This window comes from Thalassophryne amazonica, chromosome 4, assembly GCF_902500255.1.
Source record: "Thalassophryne amazonica chromosome 4, fThaAma1.1, whole genome shotgun sequence".
NCBI lineage: Eukaryota > Metazoa > Chordata > Actinopteri > Batrachoidiformes > Batrachoididae > Thalassophryne > Thalassophryne amazonica.
In genome coordinates this window covers 72,931,844-72,958,481 of record NC_047106.1, presented here as the reverse complement: position 1 = coordinate 72,958,481, position 26,638 = coordinate 72,931,844, and the positions used below count along the sequence as shown (strand labels likewise).

Here is a 26,638-nt window from a genome sequence, read left to right as displayed (position 1 = left end):
AGATGTTTTTGTGTCTTGAGGTTTTGGTCCTGATGGACCTCAGCTGTGTGCCAGAAGGGAGGGTAACAAAAAGTTTGTGTCCTAGGTGAGCGGGATTGGCCACAATCTTCCTTGCTTGCTTCAGGGCCCTGGAGGTGTACAGGTCCTGTAGGGATGGCAGATTGCTGACAATCACCTTATTTGCTGCATTGATGATATGCTTCAGTCTGCGTCTGTCCTTAGGAGTGGCAGCAGCGTACCAGATGGTGATAGAATTGGAGATGATGGACTCAATGATGGCACTGTAGAAGTTCACCATCATTTTTTTGGCAGGTTGAACTTCCTCAGCTGCCACAGAAAGTACATCCTGTCTTGATGAGTGATCTGATGTTCAGTTTCCACTTGAGGTCCTGAGTGATGGTTATCCCCTGGTAGTGGAAGGACTCCACAATGGCGACTGGGGAGTCACACAGGGTGATGGAGTTGGCCAGGACTGTGTTGGACTGGACTGAATACTGCAACATGAATGAATTTTTACCATTAGAGTGGACAGACACCAAACTATTCTTTTCATAAAAAACACAGTCCAGAGGAGTCTTGGTGTTGTTCCATTATGAGCCACTGGTCCAGGAACTAACCTGAGAGCTGTGATTGTAGCGTACAGTTTTGCACATTTGTCTTGACATTCCAGATTAGGGACTTCAGTTTTCCAAATGGATATCAACTGTCTCTCTCCTCCCCTGCTCTGCAGTGCCCCAAAACACATTGGGCCTCATGTATCAACGTTGCGCATGTGTAAATTTGAAGTACACCAAAGTTGCCGTGACATGTATCAAGCAGTGTGCACCTGCCCATTTCCAGCGTATGCCTGACGTGACCTTGATAAATGCGGCGGGTGAAAACAATCGTAATTATAATAGACACGCCCATAAATACTCAGACTCCGCTTCAGACACACCCTCATTTTACGACATGGAAGCCAGGAAGACGGCAAAGAAAAAGAACTCCACCAATCACGACGCGTGCCAATAGAGCATCAAAAGCGGCCGTCGTATTAATTGTTTTGTAGTATAATCAAAAAAGTGTTACAGTGGTCCCTTGTTTATCTCGTTTATTATTATAGACATTTTAAAGCTGTAAAAACCCTGTAAAACCACTTTATACACTTTTCTCAATCAGGCATTAACATTTTCTCACTTTTCTCTCGTGTGTAAACACTCTCAAAGTTCAAACCTTAGTAGAAAAATAAGACCAGACTGTTTTCAGGCCCAAACATTTGCTTGAGAAATAAAAATAGAATGTTTTCCTATAAATAATTATGATGGCTTTTAGAACTAACGAATGTAATTTTAACGATCAACGTACGAGGTTGGACACATAAGAAATTATTAATAGTGACTGACCAGTATTTCACAGTTCCTCTGATCGCGCCTCTGCATCCTGACGCCGCGCCTTTTTCCACTCACACCTCGCTGCAGGTGTCTGTTTCCGAGTGACAAACACAGTTATGAGTAATTGTTGGCGCTCTTTTTTCTTCTGGGTGAGAAGATTCTTATAAACAGACATGTAGAACACAGAACACTGTAAAAAAAAAGGCATGCATAATTGAACTAAAAACTCCGTGAAACGGCGAGGCCGCGAAAGGTGAACCGCCTTATAGCGAGGGACCGCTGTATTCTCTTTTCACATGTCAATAATTCTTGACATGTGGATATTTGCTCGCTCATTTAATAATACACTCCTAATTTTTCAGATTTCTTTATTCTTAAAATGTATTTATTTATTTATTTTATTGTGACAAACGAATGGAGAAAACAAAACCTGACTGCAGCACGGGCGAAGGGAATGACAACACTACAGTTGTAATTATCAATTTCATTGTCTAAAACGATCACACCACATAAAGTTAAGCTCAGCGCTGCTCTGGCTCCAGGCTCGAAGTCTGGAGAAAAAGGCGAGCAGCGCTTTCTTTGCGGTCAGCGCTGTGGCCACGGATCGTGCTCAGTAGACAAGCAATCCCGCAAAAGCGGGATTTGTATTGATTATTATGTAGTATAATCAGGAAAGTGTTATTTATGTAACATATGCATTGATTTGTATAATGGCACTGTTTATCATGTTGATCATCTTCATTTTTATGTGGATTCCAGTGCTGGTTCATTTTGGTGTATAATTTACGCCACCTCTCGACCTGGTGTATATTTTCAGCGCAGCGTACGCCAATGACCACATTGATAAATGCCAAGTAGCGCAGCCGTTTTTGCGTACACCCCATATACGCTCAAATATCGCCGTACGCACGTTGATACATGAGGCCCAGTAAGTGCATAAATAAGGACAAAAAGTAAGACAACAGAGAGTTAGTGAGTGTGAGTTTTTGTTAAAATGTGGGAGAATAAGAGAAGGCAAAGCTGAGAGAAATATTCAGGGGTTAGTTCATAAGTCACATTTGTATTGTGGAATGCAGCACTTATGCAGCCTCCTTCTGTCTCTCCTCTTCAGTTAGCCACTCTCTAAGGCTGAGCAGGTGCACAGGACAGGGTCGACCGAGCGGAGAGAAAGGGTGGGGGGTGTCTACAATAAACTACATACAAAAGATCCAGTGTTTTCTCTCATGCGCTGTGCTGACTGCAGACAGTGATGGCGGTAGAGACTCATGGAATTATCCTCACACAACCCCACACCCACTGCTCCATGCACAGCACAGGAGTGAAAAACTGGAACTCACAATTCAGTTACAACAGAATTGATTTGCTGCCATACTGACAAAACAACATATCAACAACTGGACAATCTCAGCTTTACTCATCTCTGTTGTTTTCTTACAGTTTATCCAGATAAAAGTCTCTAACCCGGCACCTTCAGGCAAAAATGATCAGTTATCCAGAAGCTGCTGACTGTTGTTTTTGTGTGTATTTTAAGGCTGCATTCCTGAGCTTGCTGATCCAGAGCAGAGTGATTAATGTTGACTTATGGTTTAAAGCTGAAATTCCTCTGTAGTGCAGCAGATAGAATATTTACAGAGGAATCCTTCAAATCTGGAAAGAAGCACCAAAGTTGGCACAAATACTCCTTAGACATTACTGTTTTGAAAAAACTGAGTAGCCACTTGAATTTTCAGTAGGCGGCCAGGTAGGGGTCAATTGAAGAATTACACAGGGGTCAAAATTTAAAAATGTTTCAATCATATTGAAAGCTATACCACATTATTTGTCTGATCACAATGATACCAAAAAGGTATAGTTTGGACTATCTGACTGAATGTTATGGAATTATGGGGTAAAAACAGCAAGAATGGTAACAAAGGTCAGCATTAGTTTGTACAGGGGTCAGATGTTAAAGTTGCTCTAAATGTTGTAAAATGTGATGCAAATTATTGGTTGTACTGTGTTGGTTGTAGTCAGTACTGTGAGGCATGTGAGCAAAGGAAAGGGCACAATGCATAAACACTACACCTCAACAGTGACACAGTCTGTGCATGCAGACAGTGTCTCATACTGTACAGTATATATATATATATATATGTACAGTTGAATGCAAAAGTTTTGGGCACCCATGATAATTTTCATGATTTTCCTTTATAAATCATTGGTTGTTGGATCAGAAATTTCAGTTAAATATATCATATAGCAGACAAACACACTGATATTTGAGAAGTGAAATTAAGTTTGTAGGATTTATAGAAAGTGCGCAATCATCATTTAAACAAAATTGGGCAGGTGCATAAATTTGGGCACCCTTGTCATTTTATTGATTTGAATACATTTAGCACTAATTGTTGGAACACAAAATTGGTTTGGTAAGCTCATTGACCCTTGACCTTCTTACAGAGGTGAATCCAGTCATGAGAAAGGGTATTTAAGGTAGCCATTTGCAAATGTTTCTCCTCTTTGCATCTCTTCTAATGAGTGAGGAACATAGTGAGGAAATGGAAGACCGCAGGCACAGTACTAAGGCCCGACGTGGGCAGGCCAAGAAAAATCTCAGATAAGCTGAAGCGAAGGATGGTGAGAACAGTCATAGTCAACCCACAGACCTGCTCCAAAGACCTACAACATGATCTTGCTGCAGATAGTTTCTCTGTACATAGTTCAACTATACAGCACATTTTGCACAAAGAGATACTGTATGATGCTGTAATGCAGAGGGAGCCTTTTCTGCGTACACACCACAAACAGACTCGCTTGAGGTATGCTAAAGCACATTTGAACAAGCCAGCTTCATTTTGGAATAAGGTGCTCTGGACTGATGAAACTAAAATTGAGGTATTTGGACATAACAAGGGGTGGTATGCATGGCTGAAAAAGAACACAGCATTTCAAGAAAAACACTTGCTACCTACGGTAAAATTTGGAGGTGGTTCCATCATGCTGTGTGGCTGTGTGTCCAGTGCAGGTACTGGGAATCTTGTTAAAGTTGAGGGTCACATGGATTCCAGTCAATATCAGCAGATTCTTGGAAACAGTGTTCATGAATCAGTGACAAAGTTGAAGTTGCGCTGGAGCTGGATCTTTCAACAAGACAACAACCCTAAACACTGCTCAAAATATACTAAGGCATTCATGCAGAGGACTAAGAACAACATTCTGAAATGACCATCTCAGTCCCCAAACCTGAATATGATTGAAAATCTGTGGTGTTATTTTAAGTGGACTGTCCATGCTCAGAAACCACCAAACCTGACTGAACTGGAGATGTTTTGTAAAGAAAAATGGTCCAAAATACCTTCAACCGCGTGACTCAGGGTTGCTGCGAGACCTTCACCAACTTGCCTCAATTCGGATAACAGACTTCTTCAAACTTAGTGCACATAAACAATGTCAAATGTGTATGTGCTGTCTTTAATTCTGATGTGTGCCATTATTACGGTAAACAAGTAATAATTGTGGACTAATTGCTGTCTGAGGTAACTGGAGTGTAAACATAATTTCTCCACTGTGAGATCAATAAAGTATATCTCATCTCATCCAGACTCTCACTGGAAGCTATAGGAAGCATTTAGAGGCTGTTAATTCTGCAAAAGGAGGATCTACTAAATATTGATGTATTCTTTCTGTTGGGGTGCCCAAATTTATGCATCTGGCTAATTTTGTTTAAAGAATTACTGCACACTTTCTGTAAATCCTATAAACTTCATTTCACTTCTCAAATATCACTGTTTGTCTGCTATATGATATATTTAACTGAAATTGCTGATCCAAACAACCAATGATTTATAAAGGAAAATCATGGAAATCATCAGGGGTGCCCATAGTGTGTGTGTGTGTGTGTGTGTGTGTGTGTGTGTGTGTGTGTGTGTGTGTGTGTGAGCGAGAGAAAGCGAGGCATTCAGGCAGAATTATGGAAGTTCAGTGAACAAAGTTTGCACTGGTTTTGTAAGAAATGCAAGACACTGAAATACTTAACCCCCCCCCCCCCCTTTTTTTTTTTTTGGTAATCTGTCCACTTTGTTATTCATGTGTGAGTCCAACAAGTATTCCTCATCTTTACTTGATAAAATACTTGTGTGGGCTTGTTCGAGGTAATGATCTTATCACAGGCATGATGATAAGATCATTATCTCCAAGGAGTGGGTATAGTTAAAGTTACTTTTAGCTTGAAATGAGCTTGTCAGTTTCTTTAATTTCCAAAGCCTAGTTTGAGTTTCACCAAGGCCACTGCTGCCTGTGTGTTTGTATTTGGCACATCAACACAAAGAGAGTAGTGGCCTTGATGGTTACTCAAACTAGGCTTTGGAAATGAAAGATGCATTGTTCTTATGGCTGTTGCAGTCCTTGGCTTGGACTAGTAAGGATTCCTGAGCTGGTGTCCTGGTAATGGGTGGGTTTCTTTCGCGATCGCTGACTTGGCAGAAGTGATGTGGTCTCCTGAGTGCAGTGCTTTGTGATTCTCTTTGCTCTAGTTAGTTCTTGTTTCAGTCCGACTTTCAGGGAACAGTCTGAGGACAAGATGACACCTGATTCTTGGGGAACAACGCAGACACCATCACATTTAGATATCAATGTCAATCCTATGTACTTTACTGAGTGTAGATACTAGTATCTACACACATATAGATACTCTATTATCCACATCCCACACAGATGTAAAACATCCAGACTCCTGACTGGCGAGCAGACCGTTTATGGAGAATGTGTGTTATTTACATTTTGTTCATTTGTCTGTGTGTGTGTGTGTGTGTGTGGGGGGGGGGGGGGGGTGGCAGATGCACTGGGCAATGATGGACTTTTTACCGTACTGATGAGGACTGGTGGGTCAAATTGGAAAGCATCGGAACTGAAAGAACTGATGCCTATGAAAAGATGTGGGATTAACACGTGTCTGAATTAGGCATGTGAATCTCACTGACGATTCGATACGCACCGCAATACATATAGCGATACATGACCATATGATACGGTGCAGTATGATTCACCCCTGTTCCCGATTTGATGCAATTTATTAACTATTTGATAGTGATTCAACTCCTCACAATGCGGTACAATTAATGATGGGTATTGATAAGATTTTGTCAATTTTCATGCCATTATCGATTCCGCTTATCGATCTGATTCTTTATCGATTCTCTTATCAATACCTCTTGTGAATTTTCTGTGTGCTAAAAGTAGGCTTTACAGGTTTTCTATGTCAGCAACATTTTATTGCATCTTAAAGTAAATAAATATGAAATTGGTCACTGGATCCTTGATCTCTGGACATAAATAAAAATCAATAAAATCTGTACATGGTCACTGGATCCTAGATGTACATGATGGATCCTGATCTCTGGACATAAATAGAAATAAGCAAAATCTGTAGTTTTGGACAAAAGCATTTCCTTTCAGATATTAATGACAGAAATGTAAGTCACTCTGAGCTCAGCTCTTCAGCCGGCTGCGCTGCAAATCAGGATGTAATTCATAAAAAACGGAGGATGTCTCATTTTGGGAGAAAAAAATGGTTTTGGTCGGTTGTAGATTATTGTTTGTATTATAATGCTTACATGTTAGTATTGTCAAGGCAGATGGTTACCCCGCAGAGTCTGTTCTGTGTGCGGTTCCTTTCTATATTCAAAAAACACCTGAAGGAGTTTTAGGGTGTCTTGTGCTGGGATTTGGCACTTTATAAATAAATACGAGGTCTGTTAGAAAAGTATCGGACCTTTTTATTTTTTTCAAAAACCATATGGATTTGAATCACGTGTGATTGCATCAGCCAAGCTTGAACCTTCGTGCGCATGCGTGAGTTTTTTCACGCCTGTCGGTTGCGTCATTCGCCTGTGAGCAGGCTTTGAGTGAGCACTGGTCCACCACTCTCGTCGTTAAGGAAATGGCAGAATGATTTGGAGCTTTGCTGCATCAATTTTTTCCTGACACTGTGAGAGACCTCCAGGTGGACACCATTCGGAAAATTAATATGGCTTTCAGGGACGATTTTATGGGGATTACACAGATTAAGGAGTGCTCCAGCCAGTTTAAAGACCACCCACAGCGTCTGAGAGCGCGGCGCGCTCCGAGCGCCGATCGACAGGCTGAAACCCCGCTGAAACAACCAGATCATTTCCAACGTGAAGGCTTTGTTGATCCAGGACGTCGTCTGACTTTCACAAAAAGGCAGAAGGCGTGGACATCAGCACTTTTTCGGCACATTCCACTGTTACAGGAGTTTTTTTTCATGGAAAAAGAAGCGGATGAATGCGCCACTGTGCCGCTCATGGCGCGGGACAAAACCACCTCCCTGTTGGTCTCTCAGGACGGCTTTCAGGTGGCTTTCAGACGGCTTCCGGTTGCTTTTCAGTCGTGTGAATATCTGAGAAATTGAGCATGAGCTGGACATGCCCCAACATGTCCTGTGAGGCTTCATCACGGCGTTGCTTTGTGCCATGCGGCTCTGCCGCGACTCGCGGGATTCCTCCGCTCCTCTTTCCATGACAAAAACTCCTGTAACAGTGGAATGTGCCGTTCATTTCTAAACTGAACACTGTCTTGATCCGGTATGTCGTCTGACTAGCACAGGAATTGCAGAAGACATCAGCACTTTTTCGGAACATTGAGACAGACGTGCTCTGAAATAGACCTTACCGGGGATGCTGAGGAGTGTGATCCCCCTATAGTTGGAACACACCCTCCGGTCCCCCTTCTTAAACAGAGGGACCACCACCCCGGTCTGCCAATCCAGAGGCACTGTCCCCGATCGCCACGCGATGTTGCAGAGGCGTGTCAAGACAGTCCCACAACATCCAGAGACTTAAGGTACTCAGGACGGACTTCATCCACCCCAGGAGCCTTGCCACCGAGGAGCTTTCTAACCATCTCGGTGACTTCTGCCTGGGTAATGGATGAGTCCGCCTCTGGGTCCCCAGTCTCTGCTTCCTCTTCGGAAGACGTGACGATGGGATTGAGGAGATCCTCAAGTACTCCTTCCACCGCCCAACAACATCCCCAGTCAGGGTCAACAGCTCCCCACCGGCACTGTTTACGGTGCGGGTGGGGAGCTGCTTCCGCCTCCTGAGGCGTCGGACGGTTTGCCAGAATCTCTTCAAGGCTGACCGATAGTCCTCCTCCATAGCTTCCCCGAACTCCTCCCAGACCCGGGTTTTTGCCTCTGCGACCACACGGGCTGCGGCTCGCTTGGCCTGCCGGTACCTGTCAGCTGCCTCTGGGGTCCCACCTACCAACAAAGATAAGTAGGACTCCTTCTTCAGCTTGATGGCATCCCTTACTTCCGGTGTCCACCACCGGGTTCGGGGATTGCTGCCGCAACAGGCACCAGAGACCTTGCGACCACAGTTACGAGCGGCCGCATCAACAATGGAGGTGGAGAACATGGTCCACTCGGACTCCATGTCTCCAACCTCCCCCGAGATCTGGGAGAAGCTCGTGAGCAGACCCTCACGATACGTTTGGGCCTGCCAGGTCTGACCAGCTTCCTCCCCTCCCAGCGTATCCAACTCACCACCAGGTGGTGATTGGTCGACAGCTCTGCCCCTCTCTTTACTCGAGTGTCCGAGACACGTGGCTGAAGGTCAGATGATACGACTACAAAGTCGATCATCGACCTCCGGCTCAGGGTGTCCTGGTGCCACGTGCACTTATGGACACCCTTGTGCTCGAACATGGTGTTCGTGATGGACAAACTGTGACTACCACAGAAGTCCAACAACTGAACACCACTCGGGTTCAGATCGGGGAGGCCATGCTTCCAGATCACCCCCCTCCAGGTCTCACTGTCGCCGCCCACGTGGGCGTTGAAATCCCCTAGGAGAACAATGGAGTCCCCAGTCGGAGCGCTATCTAGTACCCCTCCCAGGGACTCCAGGAAGGTCGGGTACTCTGCACAGCCGCTTGGTCCATAGGCCGAGACAACAGTGAGAGACCTGTCCCCGACCCGAAGGCGTAGGGACACGACCTTCTCGTTCACCGGCGTGAACTCCAACACATGGCGACTGAGCTGGGGAGCAATAAGCAATGCAACCCCAGCTCTCCGCCTCTCCCCGTGGGCAACGCCAGAAAAATGAAGCGTCCAGCCCCTCTCCAGGAGTTGGGTACCAGAGCCCATGCTGTGCGTGGAGGTGAGCCCGACTATCTCTAGTCGGTATCTCTCAACCTCCCACACAAGCTCAGGCTCCTTGTCCCTCAGCGAGCTGACATTCCACGTCCCAACAGCTAGGGGCTGTGAGCATGGACCGGGCCGCCGGGCCACCCGCCCTCGACCGCCACCCAATCCTCTCTGCACCCGACCCCCATGGCCCCCTCTGCAGGTGGTGAACCCACAGGAGGGCGGGCCCATGTTGCTGCTTCGGGCTGAGTCCGGCCAGGCCCCATGGGCTAAGGCCCGACCACCAGGCGCTCGCGCGCGAGCCCCAACCCCCGACCTGGCTCCAGGGTGGGACCCCGGCTCTGCCATACCGGGTGACGTCTCGGTCCTTGATCTTTCACTGGTCATGGAGGTTGATAAAATATTACAATTAAAAACCCATCATATGTACAGTATCTATTTTCAAAAGTCTGAAATCTGTTTAATCTTGTTCACTTTAGATTCAGAGCTGTTGAAATCCAGTGAAACAGATATCTGGTTTAAATTTTATTTCAAGTGTTATGTTTAAAAACTTTTTAAAAATCAATAAAAATAAAGCTAACACATTTAATGAATTTAGCAGCAGTTTACACGAGAAAACATGAGAAACAGCAGTGTGCATTCCTTTTCCTCACACTGTGACAGTTCATCGTGTTAATGTTTTAATGTTTAATTGAGGCTCACAGAAAGCGCGGTAATGACCAGTAAATGGTTAACATACACATGCATTCCTATAGTCTTAAATCTTGTACTGTCTCATGAATGAGGTTAAGCTTTTGGTTTACTTTTATGACAAAATTTAATTAAGATTTTAAGAATTTAGGTAGACAAATACATTTCTGGTGATTTGTTTAAAGAATGTCTGTCTGTTGACTGGTTTAAAAAAAATATAGTCACCCATCCCAGGAGTACATGCATGCAAATGTGCATGTGTGGGTTTTTATATGTACTGTATGATTGTTGTTCTCAGACTCAGAAACATGTCACAGAATTAAATTTTTGATGCACTGCACAATTAAATAAAAATACAGAATAAAAGCACAGAATAAAAATCCAAGGTGTATGACAGTTATAAATAGGATAAAAAAACTATTGATAACTATCTTCTGTATCTGTATATACACAACATACCATAAATAAATAAAGGACACAGGATATTGCACATGTGAAAATGTTACAAGGATGAAGTTACTACAGTGTATTCTATAGTCTGCATTTTATATTGCACCATTCTTTCTATACAATTATGGAATAACCCTAATTGTATTGAAAGAAACTAAAAGATTTTATAGAAAAGAAACGCAAATTGACCTTATGGATATTTGCGACTGTATAACTGCATGAACATCCGCAAATCATCAGGCACAAGGGGGTTATTCCCATTCTAATCCAATTCCATCATTTACACAGTTTATTTTTCTGTGGGTAATTTGGTAGGCGAGGCTTACCGTGAGGCAGCGTCGCTTCAACAGCGGTCAGTGCGTAATCCATCAAATGTGAAAATCTATCAAATGTGAAACAGTAATTCTGTATCAGAATCCACATCAATACTTTTGTATGGTAGCTTAAATTCACCCATTCGGTACGCGACTTTCTCTCGCTCTCAACTGACAGCGCTAACAGCTAGCAACGCGCGGCCAGTGTTCTGTGAAAGTCTTCCGGATGAGCCCCACTACGGTTCTGTTATCAGCATATTTGATGATATGATTTGTGCTGAACTTTGCACAACAGTTGTGGGTCATGAGGGTGAAGAGGAGGGTACTCAGTACACACCCTTGTGGAGAGCCTGTGCTTAAGATGATGGTGTTCGACCTGCTGTTACCTCCATGCACAAACTGAGGCCTTTATCCAGTTTAGCAGGGGGGTATTCAATCAGATGCTGTGGAGTTATGGTGTTAAACACAAAACCAGAATCAACCAGCAGCATCTGTACCCATGCATTTTTCCTCTCCATGTGTTCCATGGACAGGTAGAGAGCAGTGGATAAGATTTGGTCAGTATGGAAACTGTTGGGGGGTTGATTGTCGGAGGTAAAATGGAGGTGATGTGCTTTTTTATTAGTGTTTTAAAACACTTCATGATTATGGAAGTGAGGTCTACAGGGCAGTAATCATTAAGGGTGGTGATGGAGGGTCTTTTGGGGACTGGGATGATGGCTGACGTTTTGAAACACAAAGGCACAATTGCTTGACACAGGGAGATGTTAAAAATGTCTGTCAAGACCTCTGCCAGATGTTCTGCACACCCCTTGAGCACACAGCCAGGTATGTGGTCCGGAAATGCAGGAATCAGCATACAGCAGAGGCTAGCTTTAGCCCTCGCGCTGAGCCCACCGCGCACCCCCCCACTTCTGCTTCTGCATACACCACCGCCATTGCAGCCTCTCTCGGAGAGCCGCCATATGGGGAGGCATTGGTGCTGAGCTGGCCTCTCTGTGTCTGCGTAGCTGGGAATGCAATAAATCCCAGGTGTTCAGATCGATGTGTCCAATCCTTGCTGCGTGGAGTAGCAGTAGATGTTGTCAGTCATAAACCTTTCTATTCTTGCTTCTTTGACGGGGGTTGACTTTAAACTCTGTTTTTCTCTGTGTTGTTATCATGAGCTGGTGTCGCAGACCGAATGACCCACCCATAAAATCGGTCCGCCTTTTGCATCTGCGCATGCGTCATTTGGGACCACAGCAGCATGTCAGAGCTGGAGTCTCTTCACCCAAAGCAATCAAATGGATTAATGGGATTATTAACCATCAGATGATAAAGGTAAAACCTCTTAAATCATTCTAAAGTCTGTTTTAAGCAGAAACAAGGTGAAATTCCGTGACGCTTTGAAATGTCCGATGTGCAGTGAACGCATCAGCTAGCAGCTCGATTAGCCACAGCGCTCTGATCGCTTCTGCCGCCTTTGATGAGGAAATAATACTGAATTTATGTGGAAATGATTGTTGTACAAAAGCTTCAGATATCTGTCACTGAGATAGATGATGACTGGAGTGCAGTCTGAAGCAGAAATGAGGTCTTGATCCGTGAACCGGGTCATCGGGGGCCCAATTTTCCAATTTTTAGGGGAACCATTCGGTCGGCGACACCGCTGCAGCCACTGCCAACTCTGGCGCTGCCATTTATATCACATGCCATATATTACCAAGGAGCAGTACCATTTCTTCATATTTTATCTTGTTTAGCTGCATTCCCTCTGATTGCACCTGTACTTAGCAAACTACATTTTAAAATAAACAAGGTACATTCAAAAAGAATTTGACATTTTGTCATGAAAAATACAATTACTCACATGGGGTTTTGAAATCTTAACTCCCTTTTGAAGTAGTCACTTTGGGACTTCACACACTTCTCCCAGTAGTCCCTGCCACTATTGGAAGTTTTCTGGAAGGCCTCTTTTGGAATGGTGTCCAGCTGGGTCATCGTGTTCTGCATGATGTCTTCTCACAACTCAAATAGAGTCCCTTTTAGTGTTGTTTTGATCTTAGGGAACAACCAAAAGCCATGTCAGGAGACTTGGGAGCCTGACAAATCACAAGAGTGTTGTGTTTGGTCAGGAAACGCTGAATCAGCTGAGCAGAATGGGTGGGTGCATTGTCATGATGGAGCTGCCAACTTTTTATCACCAACACATCCTGTCATTTACAGCACATAGCATCACAAAGGTGATGTAGGACCTCACATTAATATTCTATTAATATTTTGGCCTTCTGGTGCATACTCATGATGCACCACCCCACAGGAGTCAAAAAACGGTAAGCATGACTTTGACATTGCTGCACACCTGCCGTGCTTTTTTGGCCTCAGCGATGTTGCATGTTTCCATTGTTGTTGTTGTCCATTCGCCTGCTCCCATTCTGTTCAGGGTCACCACAGTGGATACGAGATTTGCATCGGTATTTGCCACAAGTTTTACGCCAGATGCCCTTCCTGACGCAACTCCAGTTTTACCTGGAGAAACACACCAGCCGCTGGTGGTCCAAAGAGGTCTCCAATCCAAGTACTTACCAGATCCCACACTGCTTAGCTGCTGAGATTCAATGGGATCAGGCTGACACAGAGCAGACGGGCTGTGCATGTTTCCATTGTGATGACTGAAATTTGGTTTCCTGGTTGTACCTGTAAACCCATGTCATCAGTGTTGACAGTCTTTGGGAAGTTGGGTAGCCATTTGTGCATTCCAGCATGTCCTGCGAAACCTCCAGATGCAGTTGCTTCTGCTCCACCATGAGAAGCTTCAGCACTAATTATGCTGAGACTCTCCACATGCCCTCGTCCACAAGTCTTGGATGGTGACACAATGATAATCCATGACCAAAGTCTGTATTCTGACAATAACTTGGTCATTTTGGCTTGTGGATGGCCTACCAGAATATGCTTCGCTCACGACTGATTTGTACCCATTTTTGAAGTGGTTATGCCACTCTTTCATTTGCATTCATGGCATCATTGCCAAAAGCCTACTGAATTTTGCAAATGGTTTCCACTTGGGTATCACTAAATTTTGCCAAAATTTAGCAAATACCTTTGCTAAATTCATTCAGTCATGTTATAGCAAATGAGAATCTGATGGCTGTTCAGTACATGTGTTTACTCTAAGGCTGACTGCTAGCATCTGATGCACTCTGCAGGTGGGGAAAAAAAATGCACATATAGGCAAGAAAGTTCCCTACACAGCAGTAGAATGATTCTCCCATCACCCTGCTGGGAGAAGGTTTTTTTCAGCTACTTTTCGGAGTGACGCCGACCGAGGGAGGACTGACGACTTGGTGGGATATCGATCGAACCGCGACAGCGGGCCGACCTGCACGGAGAAGCTGGCCTTTAGGCATCATCAGTGGGCAGAGCGAGGCAGGCAGCTGGGGGGATGGAGCAAACCCACTCAGTCCAAAATCTCCCACTTTTTGGATATATGCGAAGTCCCAGTTTGCCCAACGGAGTTTAGTTCTGCAGCTTTATCGAGGTGAGGATAAAATAAAAATAAAACGTGACAGTTACTGCACTCCTGTGAAGGTTTAATGATCAGTTAATGTTAGCTTAGCCTTTTAGCACAGTTGATCTGAGCTTTTTTCAGATACCACAAAAGCTCAGTTTTAAATAACTTTTTTTCAGGTGTTTTTTTTTTTCTTCTTTTTTTTAATATATAAACTGTTTAGTGTTTCTTTATATTTAAAGGAATATTTTTATTTGTCCCAATCAGGCACATTTGCTGTGCAGACAACCAAACTTCCATTGATGAGCTGAACACCACGAAGTCCAGTCGAAAGAAAACATCTCTGCTCTTCAGCAACACCACCAGAGTTCAAAGCTGCAGAAGAGACCTTCATCTGGTCCCGAGAATCCAGCATAACATCACCTGCTTCTAAATAAAAGGCTCTTTCAACAGCCACTATTTTATTATTTTTTAAAAAGCTGTTTCATTTTATATTTTAACAATAAATGAACAGATCATTAAAAATGTCCACAAATCAAAGTCAAAAGACATTTGCACAGATAGAAGCTCTCCACGTATTGTGCTCAAATTCATATTTTAGAAATGACTCTGTCCTGATAACAACATTAAAGGCAATTACATATTTTGACGAAATTACAAGTTGAAATGACTATAAAAAATTCATCATGAGGTTTATGTCACAGAAATCCTACTTTACAATCACACTGCAGTCATTAAATTATTTCCTGTTGCATTTATAATAGACATTTGTATTTATTTACAGTATCTGTTTTTTCTGGTTGAAATGAGATATAAATAATCTACCAGACTTAAAAAATGTACAAATTTCCATGTTATTTTATTTGTCTAAAAATAAATGTTCCTTATGTTAAACAAGGAATTATCTAATCTGAAATAACAGGTAGTTTTAATTTACAGATGAAATGTTTCTAAAGAACCATTTATTGATTTATTTAGCTATTTTAATTACAAGTGTTCTAAACTATTTTTAACAGTAATCAGAAATTTTGAGGTAACAAACAACAAAAAAACATTTCCAAGGATTTTTCTTCAGAAAACTGCTCTATAAATGAGCAGTTCTGTGACACATTTCTGTTTTGTAGAGATCAGTGGTTTCTGCACCGATCTGTTTTGTACAGATCAGTGGTTTCTGCTACTAGTCTTCCGTGTTTTGGCGCGACGCGTCATTCCTATTGGACAGCGCGAAAGTTGGATTGGGTTGAAGTTCTGAACCTGTCAGAAGGTTCGCTTTAGCTCGGCTTTTGACGTGACGCTTCTGACGCATCTAAAAAGCAATGCGTCTCATTGAAAATAATGCTTTTTAGACCGATTTTTGACGCATTTGATGCTTCCGACGTGTTCAGTGAGAAAGGCCCATTACACGCTTCATTGGTTTCTGTGAATTAAATGGTGTTGGATACTTTTAAACCTGTTGTTAATCTTCATTTTCAGTAAATGTTTCTGTAATGTGTCTTGTTTTCTCTGGTTGTGTCATATTTAGGTTCTGTGTGGGTGCTTTTGTTTTTCATATCCTGATGATGAAATAGGGTAGGGCAGCATGGTGGCTAATTGGTGAGCACTGTTGCCTCACAGTGGGAAAGTCCCAGAAGGGCTTCCAATCCAGTCCATTTAATGCAGAGTTTGCTTGTTCTCCCCGTGCTTGTGTGGGTTCCCTCTGTGTGCTCCAGCCTACTCCCACTTTGAAAGACATTGAGTTCAGGTGAACAGGACAATTTAATCCTGTTTTCCATTTATAGTTTCTCAGACTTCAACAAAAGTGTCAGCGATATATTTTTTTCTTGTCAAAACTCTAACCATTTGCATGCTTCTTGGTCATAATTTAAACCTCCCTGTCTTCTGTGCTCTCTTTCAGGATACCCCTCTGCTTTTGACAGAAAATTCCTCATCTCCATGGTAACATGCCCCAACTAGACCCAAATGACATTGGCCAGAATCCATCCAATGTTATCTAAGCTATCTGACCTGGGTCACACTGATGAAAAATTCAAAACACGCCAATAATAATTTTTTTTTTTTTTTTGTATTGTTAATAATCTGTATTCCTCTGTGGAGTCAGAGTTACCAGCCGGAAAATTGATTTTTGTTGTAATTGGGCATCACTTCAGAAGGTGTTACTTCATATTTTCTTGGGATATTGTTTGTTTGTTTGTTTGTTTTTAAGCCAAGAAGCAAACAACTGTTTTGCTCTTTATTATTCATTGCTGGGTCATAACGTTGAGGCTCCACTCGTTCTTAATGAAAATATATTAAACTCTGCCGCATGAGTCCTGATCTGGTTTGAAACCCAAAACCTCGCTGGCCCAAGATGCACCAGCTGTTCAGTCAGGTTCTGGATCAGAGGGATCTGTCCAGAGCAGGGGATCTGTTTTCTCTAGAAGATGCAGAAATTGAAGACTGTCTGTCTCAGGCTTTGGACAAGATCAAGGCCATCTCCTGCTCACTGGTTAGTCGCATGTGTAAACCAAAACTCAGACAAATTCAAACCAATAGCTGGGAAGGTGCCTGGACTGTATGAGACACCAGAACAGCCTCAGTGCGTCTTTACAGAGCTTCTACAACTCTTTCAAATGTTATGTCATGTATGAATGCCATACGGTGCATCCAGAAAGTGTTCACAGCGCTTCACTTTTATCACCTTTTGTTATGTTACAGCCTTATTCTAAAATGAAATAAATAAAAATTTTAGTCAAAATTCTACACACAATATCCCATGAAAAAAGGGTGAAAAAAGTGTTTGGAGGGATTTTTGTAAATTTATAAAAAAAAAAAAACTCAAAGAAATCACATGTACATAAGTATTCACAGGCTTTGCCATGAAGCTCAGAATTAAGCTCAGGTGCATCCTGTTTCTACTGATCATCCTTGAGCTGCTTCTGCAGCTTAATTGGTGTCCACCTGGGGTAAGTTTAGTTGACTGGACATGATTTGGAAAGGCACACCCTTGTCTACATATAAGGTCCAACAGTTGACAGTGCATGTCAGAGCACAAACCAAGCATGAAGTCATAGGAATTGTCTGTAGACCTCCGAGACAGTATTGTCTCAAGGCACAAATCTGGGGAAGGGTACAGAAACATTTCTGCTGCTTTGAAGGTCCCAGTGAGCACAGTGGCCTCCATCATCTGTAAATACAAGAGGTTCGGATCCACCAGGACTCATCCTAGAGCTGCCTGCCTGTCGAAACTAAGGTGTTGGGAAAGTGTAGTGACACGGACCCACAACAGGGGGCGCAAATGAACGGACAATGGAGGAAGTCAAATAACAACACTTTACTGTTGTGAATAAGCACAACAAACACAGCAGATTACAATAATAGTCAATCAATCAATCAATCAATCAACTTTTTTCTTGTATAGCGCCAAATCACAACAAACAGTTGCCCCAAGGCGCTCCACATTGCAAGGCAAGGCCATACAATAATTATGAAACACAGTCTACGTCTAAAGCAACATAACCAAGGGATGGTCCAGGGTCACCCGATCCAGCCCTAACTATAAGCCTTAGCGAAAAGGAAAGTTTTAAGCCTAATCTTAAAAGTAGAGAGGGTATCTGTCTCCCTGATCTGAATTGGGAGCTGGTTCCACAGGAGAGGAGCCTGAAAGCTGAAGGCTCTGCCTCCCATTCTACTCTTACAAACCCTAGGAACTACAAGTAAGCCCGCAGTCTGAGAGCGAAGCGCTCTAATGGGGTAATATGGTACTACGAGGTCCCTAAGATAAGATGGGACCTGATTATTCAAAACCTTATAAGTAAGAAGAAGAATTTTAAATTCTATTCTAGCATTAACAGGAAGCCAATGAAGGGAGGCCAACACGGGTGAGATATGCTCTCTCCTGCTAGTCCCCGTCAGTACTCTAGCTGCAGCATTCTGAACCAACTGAAGGCTTTTTAGGGAACTTTTAGGACAACCTGATAATAATGAATTACAATAGTCCAGCCTAGAGGAAATAAATGCATGAATTAGTTTTTCAGCATCACTCTGAGACAAGACCTTTCTGACTTTAGAGATATTGCGTAAATGCAAAAAGGCAGTCCTACATATTTGTTTAATATGCGCTTTGAATGACATATCCTGATCAAAAATAACTCCAAGATTTCTCACAGTATTACTAGAGATCAGGGAAATGCCATCCAGAGTAACGATCTGGTTAGACACCATGCTTCTAAGATTTGTGGGGCCAAGTACAATAACTTCAGTTTTATCTGAGTTTAAAAGCAGGAAATTAGAGGTCATCCATGTCTTTATGTCTGTAAGACAATCCTGCAGTTTAGCTAATTGGTGCGTATCCTCTGGCTTCATGGATAGATAAAGCTGGGTATCATCTGCGTAACAATGAAAATTTAAGCAATACCGTCTAATAATACTGCCCAAGGGAAGCATGTATAAAGTGAATAAAATTGGTCCTAGCACAGAACCTTGTGGAACTCCATAATTAACTTTAGTCTGTGAAGAAGATTCCCCATTTACATGAACAAACTGTAATCTATTAGACAAATATGATTCAAACCACCGCAGCGCAATGCCTTTAATACCTATGACATGCTCTAATCTCTGTAATAAAATTTTATGGTCAACAGTATCAAAAGCAGCACTGAGGTCCAACAGAACAAGCACAGAGATAAGTCCACTGTCCGAAGCCATAAGAAGATCATTTGTAACCTTCACTAATGCTGTTTCTGTACTATGATGAATTCTAAAACCTGACTGAAACTCTTCAAATAGACCATTCCTCTGCAGGTGATCAGTTAGCTGTTTTACAACTACCCTCTCAAGAATCTTTGAGAGAAAAGGAAGGTTGGAGATTGGCCTATAATTAGCTAAGATAGCTGGGTCAAGTGATGGCTTTTTAAGTAATGGTTTAATTACTGCCACCTTAAAGGCCTGTGGTACATAACCAACTAACAAAGATAGATTGATCATATTTAAGATTGAAGCATTAAATAATGGTAGGACTTCCTTGAGCAGCCTGGCAGGAATGGGGTCTAATAAGCATGTTGATGGTTTGGATGAAGTAACTAATGAAAATAACTCAGACAGAACAATCGGAGAGAAAGAGTCTAACCAAATACCGGCATCACTGAAAGCAGCCAAAGATAACGATACATCTTTGGGATGGTTATGAGTAATTTTTTCTCTAATAGTCAAAATTTTGTTAGCAAAGAAAGTCATGAAGTCATTACTAGTTAAAGTTAATGGAATACTCAGCTCAATAGAGCTCTGACTCTTTGTCAGCCTGGCTACAGTGCTGAAAAGAAACCTGGGGTTGTTCTTATTTTCTTCAATTAGTGATGAGTAGAAAGATGTCCTAGCTTCACGAAGGGCTTTCTTATAGAGCAACAAACTCTTTTTCCAGGCTAAGTGAAGATCTTCTAAATTAGTGAGACGCCATTTCCTCTCCAACTTACGGGTTATCAGCTTTAAGCTACGAGTTTGTGAGTTATACCACGGAGTCAGACACTTCTGATTTAAAGCTCTCTTTTTCAGAGGAGCTACAGCATCCAAAGTTGTCTTCAATGAGGATGTAAAACTATTGACAAGATACTCTAACTCCCTTACAGAGTTTAGGTAGCTACTCTGCTCTGTGTTGGTATATGACATTAGAGAACATAAAGAAGGAATCATATCCTTAAACCTAGTTACAGCGCTTTCTGAAAGACTTCTAGTGTAATGAAACTTATTCCCCACTGCAGGGTAGTCCATCAGGGTAAATGTAAATGTTATTAAAAAATGATCAGACAAAAGGGAGTTTTCAGGGAATACTGTTAAGTCTTCTATTTCCATACCATAAGTCAGAACAAGATCTAAAATATGATTAAAGTGGTGGGTGGACTCATTTACTTTTTGAGCAAAGCCGATAGAGTCTAATAATAGATTAAATGCAGTGTTGAGGCTGTCATTCTCAGCATCTGTGTGGATGTTAAAATCGCCCACTATAATTATCTTATCTGAGCTAAGCACTAAGTCAGACAAAAGGTCTGAAAATTCACAGAGAAACTCACAGTAACGACCAGGTGGACGATAGATAATAACAAATAAAACTGGTTTTTGGGACTTCCAATTTGGATGGACAAGACTAAGAGACAAGCTTTCAAATGAATTAAAGCTCTGTCTAGGTTTTTGATTAATTAATAAGCTGGAATGGAAGATTGCTGCTAATCCTCCGCCCCGGCCCGTGCTACGAGCATTCTGACAGTTAGTGTGACTCGGGGGTGTTGACTCATTTAAACTAACATATTCATCCTGCTGTAACCAAGTTTCTGTTAGGCAGAATAAATCAATACGTTGATCAATTATTATATCATTTACCAACAGGGACTTAGAAGAAAGAGACCTAATGTTTAATAGACCACATTTAACTGTTTTAGTCTGTGGTGCAATTGAAGGTGCTATATTATTTCTTCTTTTTGAATTTTTATGCTTAAATAGATTTTTGCTAGTTATTGGTGGTCTGGGAGCAGGCACCGTCTCTACGGGGATGGGGTAATAGGGGGATGGCAGGGGGAGAGAAGCTGCAGAGAGGTGTATAAGACCACAGCTCTGCCTCCTGGTCCCAACGCTAGACAGTCACAGTTTGGAGGATCCCAAAAAATTGGCCAGATATCTAGAAATGAGAGCTGCTCCCTCTAAAGTGGGATGGATGCCGTCTCTCCTAACAAGACCAGGTTTTCCCCAGAAGCTTTGCCAATTATCAATGAAGCCCACCTCATTTTTTGGACACCACTCAGACAGCCAGCAATTCAAGGAGAACATGCGGCTAAACATGTCACTCCCGGTCCGACTGGGGAGGGGCCCAGAGAAAACAACAGAGTCCGACATTGTTTTTGCAAAGTTACACACCGATTCAATGCTAATTTTAGTGACCTCCGATTGGCGTAACCGAGTGTCATTACTGCCGACGTGAATTACAATCTTACCAAATTTACGCTTAGCCTTAGCCAGCAATTTCAAATGTCCTTCGATGTCGCCTGCTCTGGCCCCCGGAAGACAATTGACAATGGTTGCTGGTGTCGCCAACTTCACATTTCTCAAAACAGAGTCGCCAATAACCAGAGTTTGATCCTCGGCGAGTGTATCGTCGAGTGGGGAAAAACGGTTAGAGATGTGAACGGGTTGACGGTGTACACGGGGCTTCTGTTTAGGGCTACGCTTCCGCCTCACAGTCACCCAGTCAGCCTGCCTTCCCGACTGCACGGGGTCTGCCAGGGGGGAACTAACGGCGGCTAAGCTACCTTGGTCCGCACCGACCACAGGGGCCTGGCCAGCTGTAGAATTTTCCACGGTGCGGAGCCAAGCCTCCAATTCGCCCAGCCTGGCCTCCAAAGCTACGAATAAGCTGCACTTATTACAAGCACCGTTACTGCTAAAAGAGGCCGAGGAATAACTAAACATTTCACACCCAGAGCAGAAAAGTACGGGAGAGACAGGAGAAGCCGCCATGCTAAAACGGCTAAGAGCTAGTAGCTATGCTAAGCTAGCGGATTCCCAAACAGGGAATCCGACACTAAACAGGCTGTGGAGCAGCACAGGTAACGCACGACAACAGTGCTAAAATAAAATAAAAATCCACTAGACAGGCTGTGGAGCAGCACAGGTAACGCACAACAACAGTGCTAAAAAATAAAATAAAATAAAAATAAAAATCCACAGGACAGGCTGTGGAGCAGCACAGGCAACGCACGACAACAGTGCTAAAACAAAATAAAAATCCACTAGACAGGCTGTGGAGCAGCACAGGTAACGCACGACAACAGTGCTAAAAAATAAAATTCCACTGGACAGGCTGTGGAGCAGCACAGGCAATGCACGACAACAGTGCTAAAACAAAATAAAAATCCACTGGACAGGCTGTGGAGCAGCACAGGTAACGCACGACAACAGTGCTAAAACAAAATAAAAATCCACTGGACAGGCTGTGGAGCAGCACAGGTAACGCACGACAACAGTGCTAAATCAAAATCCACTGGACAGGCTGTGGAGCAGCACAGGTAACGCACGACAACAGTGCTAAAACAAAATAAAAATCCACTAGACAGGCTGTGGAGCAGCACAGGTAACGCACAACAACAGTGCTAAAAAATAAAATAAAATAAAAATAAAAATCCACTGGACAGGCTGTGGAGCAGCACAGGCAACGCACGACAACAGTGCTAAAACAAAATAAAAATCCACTAGACAGGCTGTGGAGCAGCACAGGTAACGCACGACAACAGCGCTAAATAAAAATCCACTGGACAGGCTGTGGAGCAGCACAGGTAACACACGACAACAGTGCTAAAAATAAATAAATAAATAAATAAAAATCAAAATCCACTGGACAGGCTGTGGAGCAGCACAGGTAACGCACGACAACAGTGCCAAAAAATAAAATAAAAATCCACTGGACAGGCTGTGGAGCAGCACAGGTAACGCACGACAACAGTGCCAAAAAAACAAAACAAAAATCCACTGAACAGGCTGTGGAGCAGCACAGGTAACACACGACAACAGTGGTAAAAAATAAAATAAAAATCCACTGGACAGGCTGTGGAGCAGCACAGGTAACACACGACAACAGTGGTAAAAAATAAAATAAAAATCCACTGAACAGGCTGTGGAACAGCACAGGTAACGCACGACAACAGTGGTAAAAAATAAAATAAAAATCCACTGGACAGGCTGTGGAACAGCACAGGTAACGCACGACAACAGTGGTAAAAAATAAAATAAAAATCCACTGAACAGGCTGTGGAGCAGCACAGGTAACGCACGACAACAGTGCTAAAAATAAAATAAAAATCCACTGGACAGGCTGTGGAGTAGCACAGGCAACGCACGACAACAGCGCTAAAATAAAATAAAAATCCACTGAACAGGCTGTGGAGCAGCACAGGTAACACACGACAACAGTGCTAAAAAATAAAATAAAAATCCACTGAACAGGCTGTGGAGCAGCACAGGTAACACATGACAACAGTGTTAAAAAATAAAATAAAAATCCACTGAACAGGCTGTGGAGCAGCACAGGTAACACATGACAACAGTGTTAAAAAATAAAATAAAAATCCACTGAACAGGCTGTGGAGCAGCACAGGTAACACACGACAACAGTGCTAAAAAATAAAATAAAAATCCACTGAACAGGCTGTGGAGCAGCACAGGTAACACATGACAACAGTGTTAAAAAATAAAATAAAAATCCACTGAACAGGCTGTGGAGCAGCACAGGTAACGCACGACAACAGTGCTAAAAATAAAATAAAAATCCACTGGACAGGCTGTGGAGTAGCACAGGCAACGCACGACAACAGCGCTAAAATAAAATAAAAATCCACTGAACAGGCTGTGGAGCAGCACAGGTAACACATGACAAGTGCTAAAAAATAAAATAAAAATCCACTGAACAGGCTGTGGAGCAGCACAGGTAACAATGAAGTCAATGAAGTCAATTCACAAAAATGTGTCGCGTGGGCAGGCTCGAAGATAAGAGACGTCTGTCCAAAGCAGAACCGGAACCACACGATTTCCTCCGCCACCGAACCCCGGGAATACTGGAGCCGCCAAGTCCTGAACTCCCAGGTGGCCACTGCCTCCGCTTGTCGGATCTGGTACTGCTGGCGAGGAACAAAAACAGTTAGATGTGGGTGCGTCTGCACCCAGCAACACGTATGGTGGAAAACCACCTCCACCTCTCGTTGGAAAAAAGGAAACAAAATATCTGCTATCCAACACACAAAGTAACAGGTATTCCTGTCAGGAAGACAACAAAGTCGGCTGAGTACGTTACCTCCTCGGTAGAGCGATATCTCGGCAAAGAGTTGATTGGATGATTGGTGACAGCTGTTGTAGGCGATAAGTGACAGCTGTCACCCTGGCTGCTCCTGTGAGGCGGCAGCGCCCTCTGGTGCCTGGAGCCCGCACTCCAGACAGGGCGCCCTCTGGTGGTGGTGGGCCAGCAGTACCTCCTCTTAAGCGGCCCACACAACATAAGGGATCAGTGAAGAAGGGCCTTAGTCAGAGAGGTGACCAAAAACCTGATGGTCACTCTGTCAGAGCTCCACATTCCTCTGTGGAGAGAGGAGAAGCTTCCAGAAGGACAATCATTTCTGCAGCAATCCACCAATCAGGCCTGTATGGTAGAGTGGCCAGACAGAAGCCACTCCTTAGTAAAAGGCACATGGCAGCCCGCCTGGAGTTTGCCAAAATGCACCTGAAGGCCTCTCAGACTGTAAGAACAAAATTCTCTGGTCTGATGAGACAAAGATGGTGTGAATGCCAGGCGTCATGTTTGAGGGAAAAACAGGCACCATCCCTACAGTGAAGCATGGTGGTGGCAGCATCATGCTGTGAGGATGTTTTTCAGCGGCAGGAACTCGGAGACTAGTCATGTTTGAGGGAAAAATGAATGCAGCATTGTACAGAGACATCCTGGATGAAATCCTGCTCCAGAGTGCTCTTGACCTCAGACTGGAGCGACGGTTCATCTTTCAGCAGGACATTGACCCTAAGCACACAGCCAAGATTTCAATGGAGTGGCTTCAGGACAACTCTATGAATGTCCTTGAGTGGCCTGCCAGAGCCCAGACCTGAATCAGATTGAACATCTCTGGAGAGATCTGAAAATGGCTGTGCACCAACGCTCCCCATCCAACCTGACGGAGTTTGAGAGGTGCTGCAAAGATGAATGGGCAAAAAATGGGCCCAAAGATATGTGCACGAAGCTTGTGGCATCATATTCAAGAAGGCTGTAGTTGCTGCCAAAGGTGTATCAACAAAGTATTGAAAACTGTACTATGTACTTGTGACTTTTTTGTGTTTACACCCGAAACATTTTGAGGAAAAAAAAAAAAAATCAACACTCCATTTTGGAATAAGGCTTAAAGACATGCAGGTTAAGTGAATTGAAACTTTATAATTGTCCAGTTCTCCCTTGCAAAATAGATCTTGATCTTAGTGGGACTAACCTGGTTAAATAAAGGTTAAATTAAAAAATCTAATTAAAAACATAACAAAATGTGGAAAAAGTGAAGCGCTGTGAATACTTTCCGAACGTACCGTATTTCTAAAACATTTATTGTGTAGTGTTGCTGATGGTGTTTAACAGCACTTTGTAGTAAGTACATCTACACAGTACATGCTAAACTCTGAGACCTGTATGGTCAAAATATGCAGAAAATATCTGTTTGCAATTTATTATCCATTACTTTACATGTCATCCTCAAATTAAAATGCTACCCTTCATTCTTTATGGTGCCTGGCTGACAGGAATATTTGAACAATGACAACAACCAAGCTGTGGTGGAGATCTGCATAACGCGTATCACCACAGCTATAAGGGAGACGGGCTCCATAGAGAAACACAGCAACGCACTGGTGGGACTGTGGGAGTCGTGTCTGGAACATAACCTCACACCTCAGGGGGAAAGCACAGACGACACGCCGCATGCTAAGATAGCCTCAGACATCACCAGCTGCATCCTGCAGGTACGCACACTACATGAACAAAAGTAGTCATTAAACATCCACTAGAAAGCTAACACTGCTGGTATGCTTTTCCATTTAATGGTCATTGTATGATTTTCTTTTTCAAAAAAGAACAAAAAAGAGCAGAAACAGTTCTGAGATTTTATTGTTGAATTGAATTTATTACTAATTTGCACAAAGAAAGTATGAACACCCACAGAATGTTGTTCTTTAAGCTAATATTCATTTAACTTTTGCATTTCCTAAATTTTATTTTTAAACTGGTCGATGTTTTTACTTTCCATTAAGTGATCTATTAAGCTATTCCATAATTTTTCCCCTGATATCGAAACACACATGCTTTTTAAAGTTGTTCTGACATACTGCATTGAAGAGCATGAGGAGTGGAAAGGCAGTGGGTCCAGATGACATTCCAGTGGAGGCGTGGAAATGTTTAAGAGAGATGGCAGTGGAGTTTCTAATCAGATTGTTTAATAAAATCTTGGAAAGTGCGAGGATGCCTGAGGAGTGGAGATGAAATGTGGCATTCCTATTTTTAAGAACAAGGGCAGAGCTGCAGTAACTACAGAGGCATAAAGTTGATCAGCCACAGCATGAAGTTATGGGAAAGAGTAGTAGAAGATAGGCTTAGAAAACAGGTGAAGATCTGTGAGCAACAATATGGTTTCATGCC

At 43.0% G+C, this 26,638-nt stretch overlaps 1 protein-coding gene across 3 annotated transcripts in view; it reads left to right on the top strand.

Moving 5' to 3' along the window:
• The window catches only part of veph1 (ventricular zone expressed PH domain-containing 1), a 294,852-nt gene that overhangs the window by 14,008 nt on the left and 254,206 nt on the right, over positions 1 to 26,638 (top strand). The window contains exons 2-3 of one of the 3 annotated variants that reach the window (XM_034168109.1): positions 16,358 to 16,948; positions 25,747 to 25,965. In XM_034168109.1, the coding sequence (XP_034024000.1) occupies positions 16,811 to 16,948; positions 25,747 to 25,965 (357 nt within the window). In that variant the 5' untranslated portion in view covers positions 16,358 to 16,810. Of the gene's footprint in view, positions 1 to 16,254; positions 16,949 to 25,746; positions 25,966 to 26,638 lie in introns of those variants that run through there. The other 2 variants (XM_034168110.1, XM_034168111.1) reach the window with 2 other exon arrangements.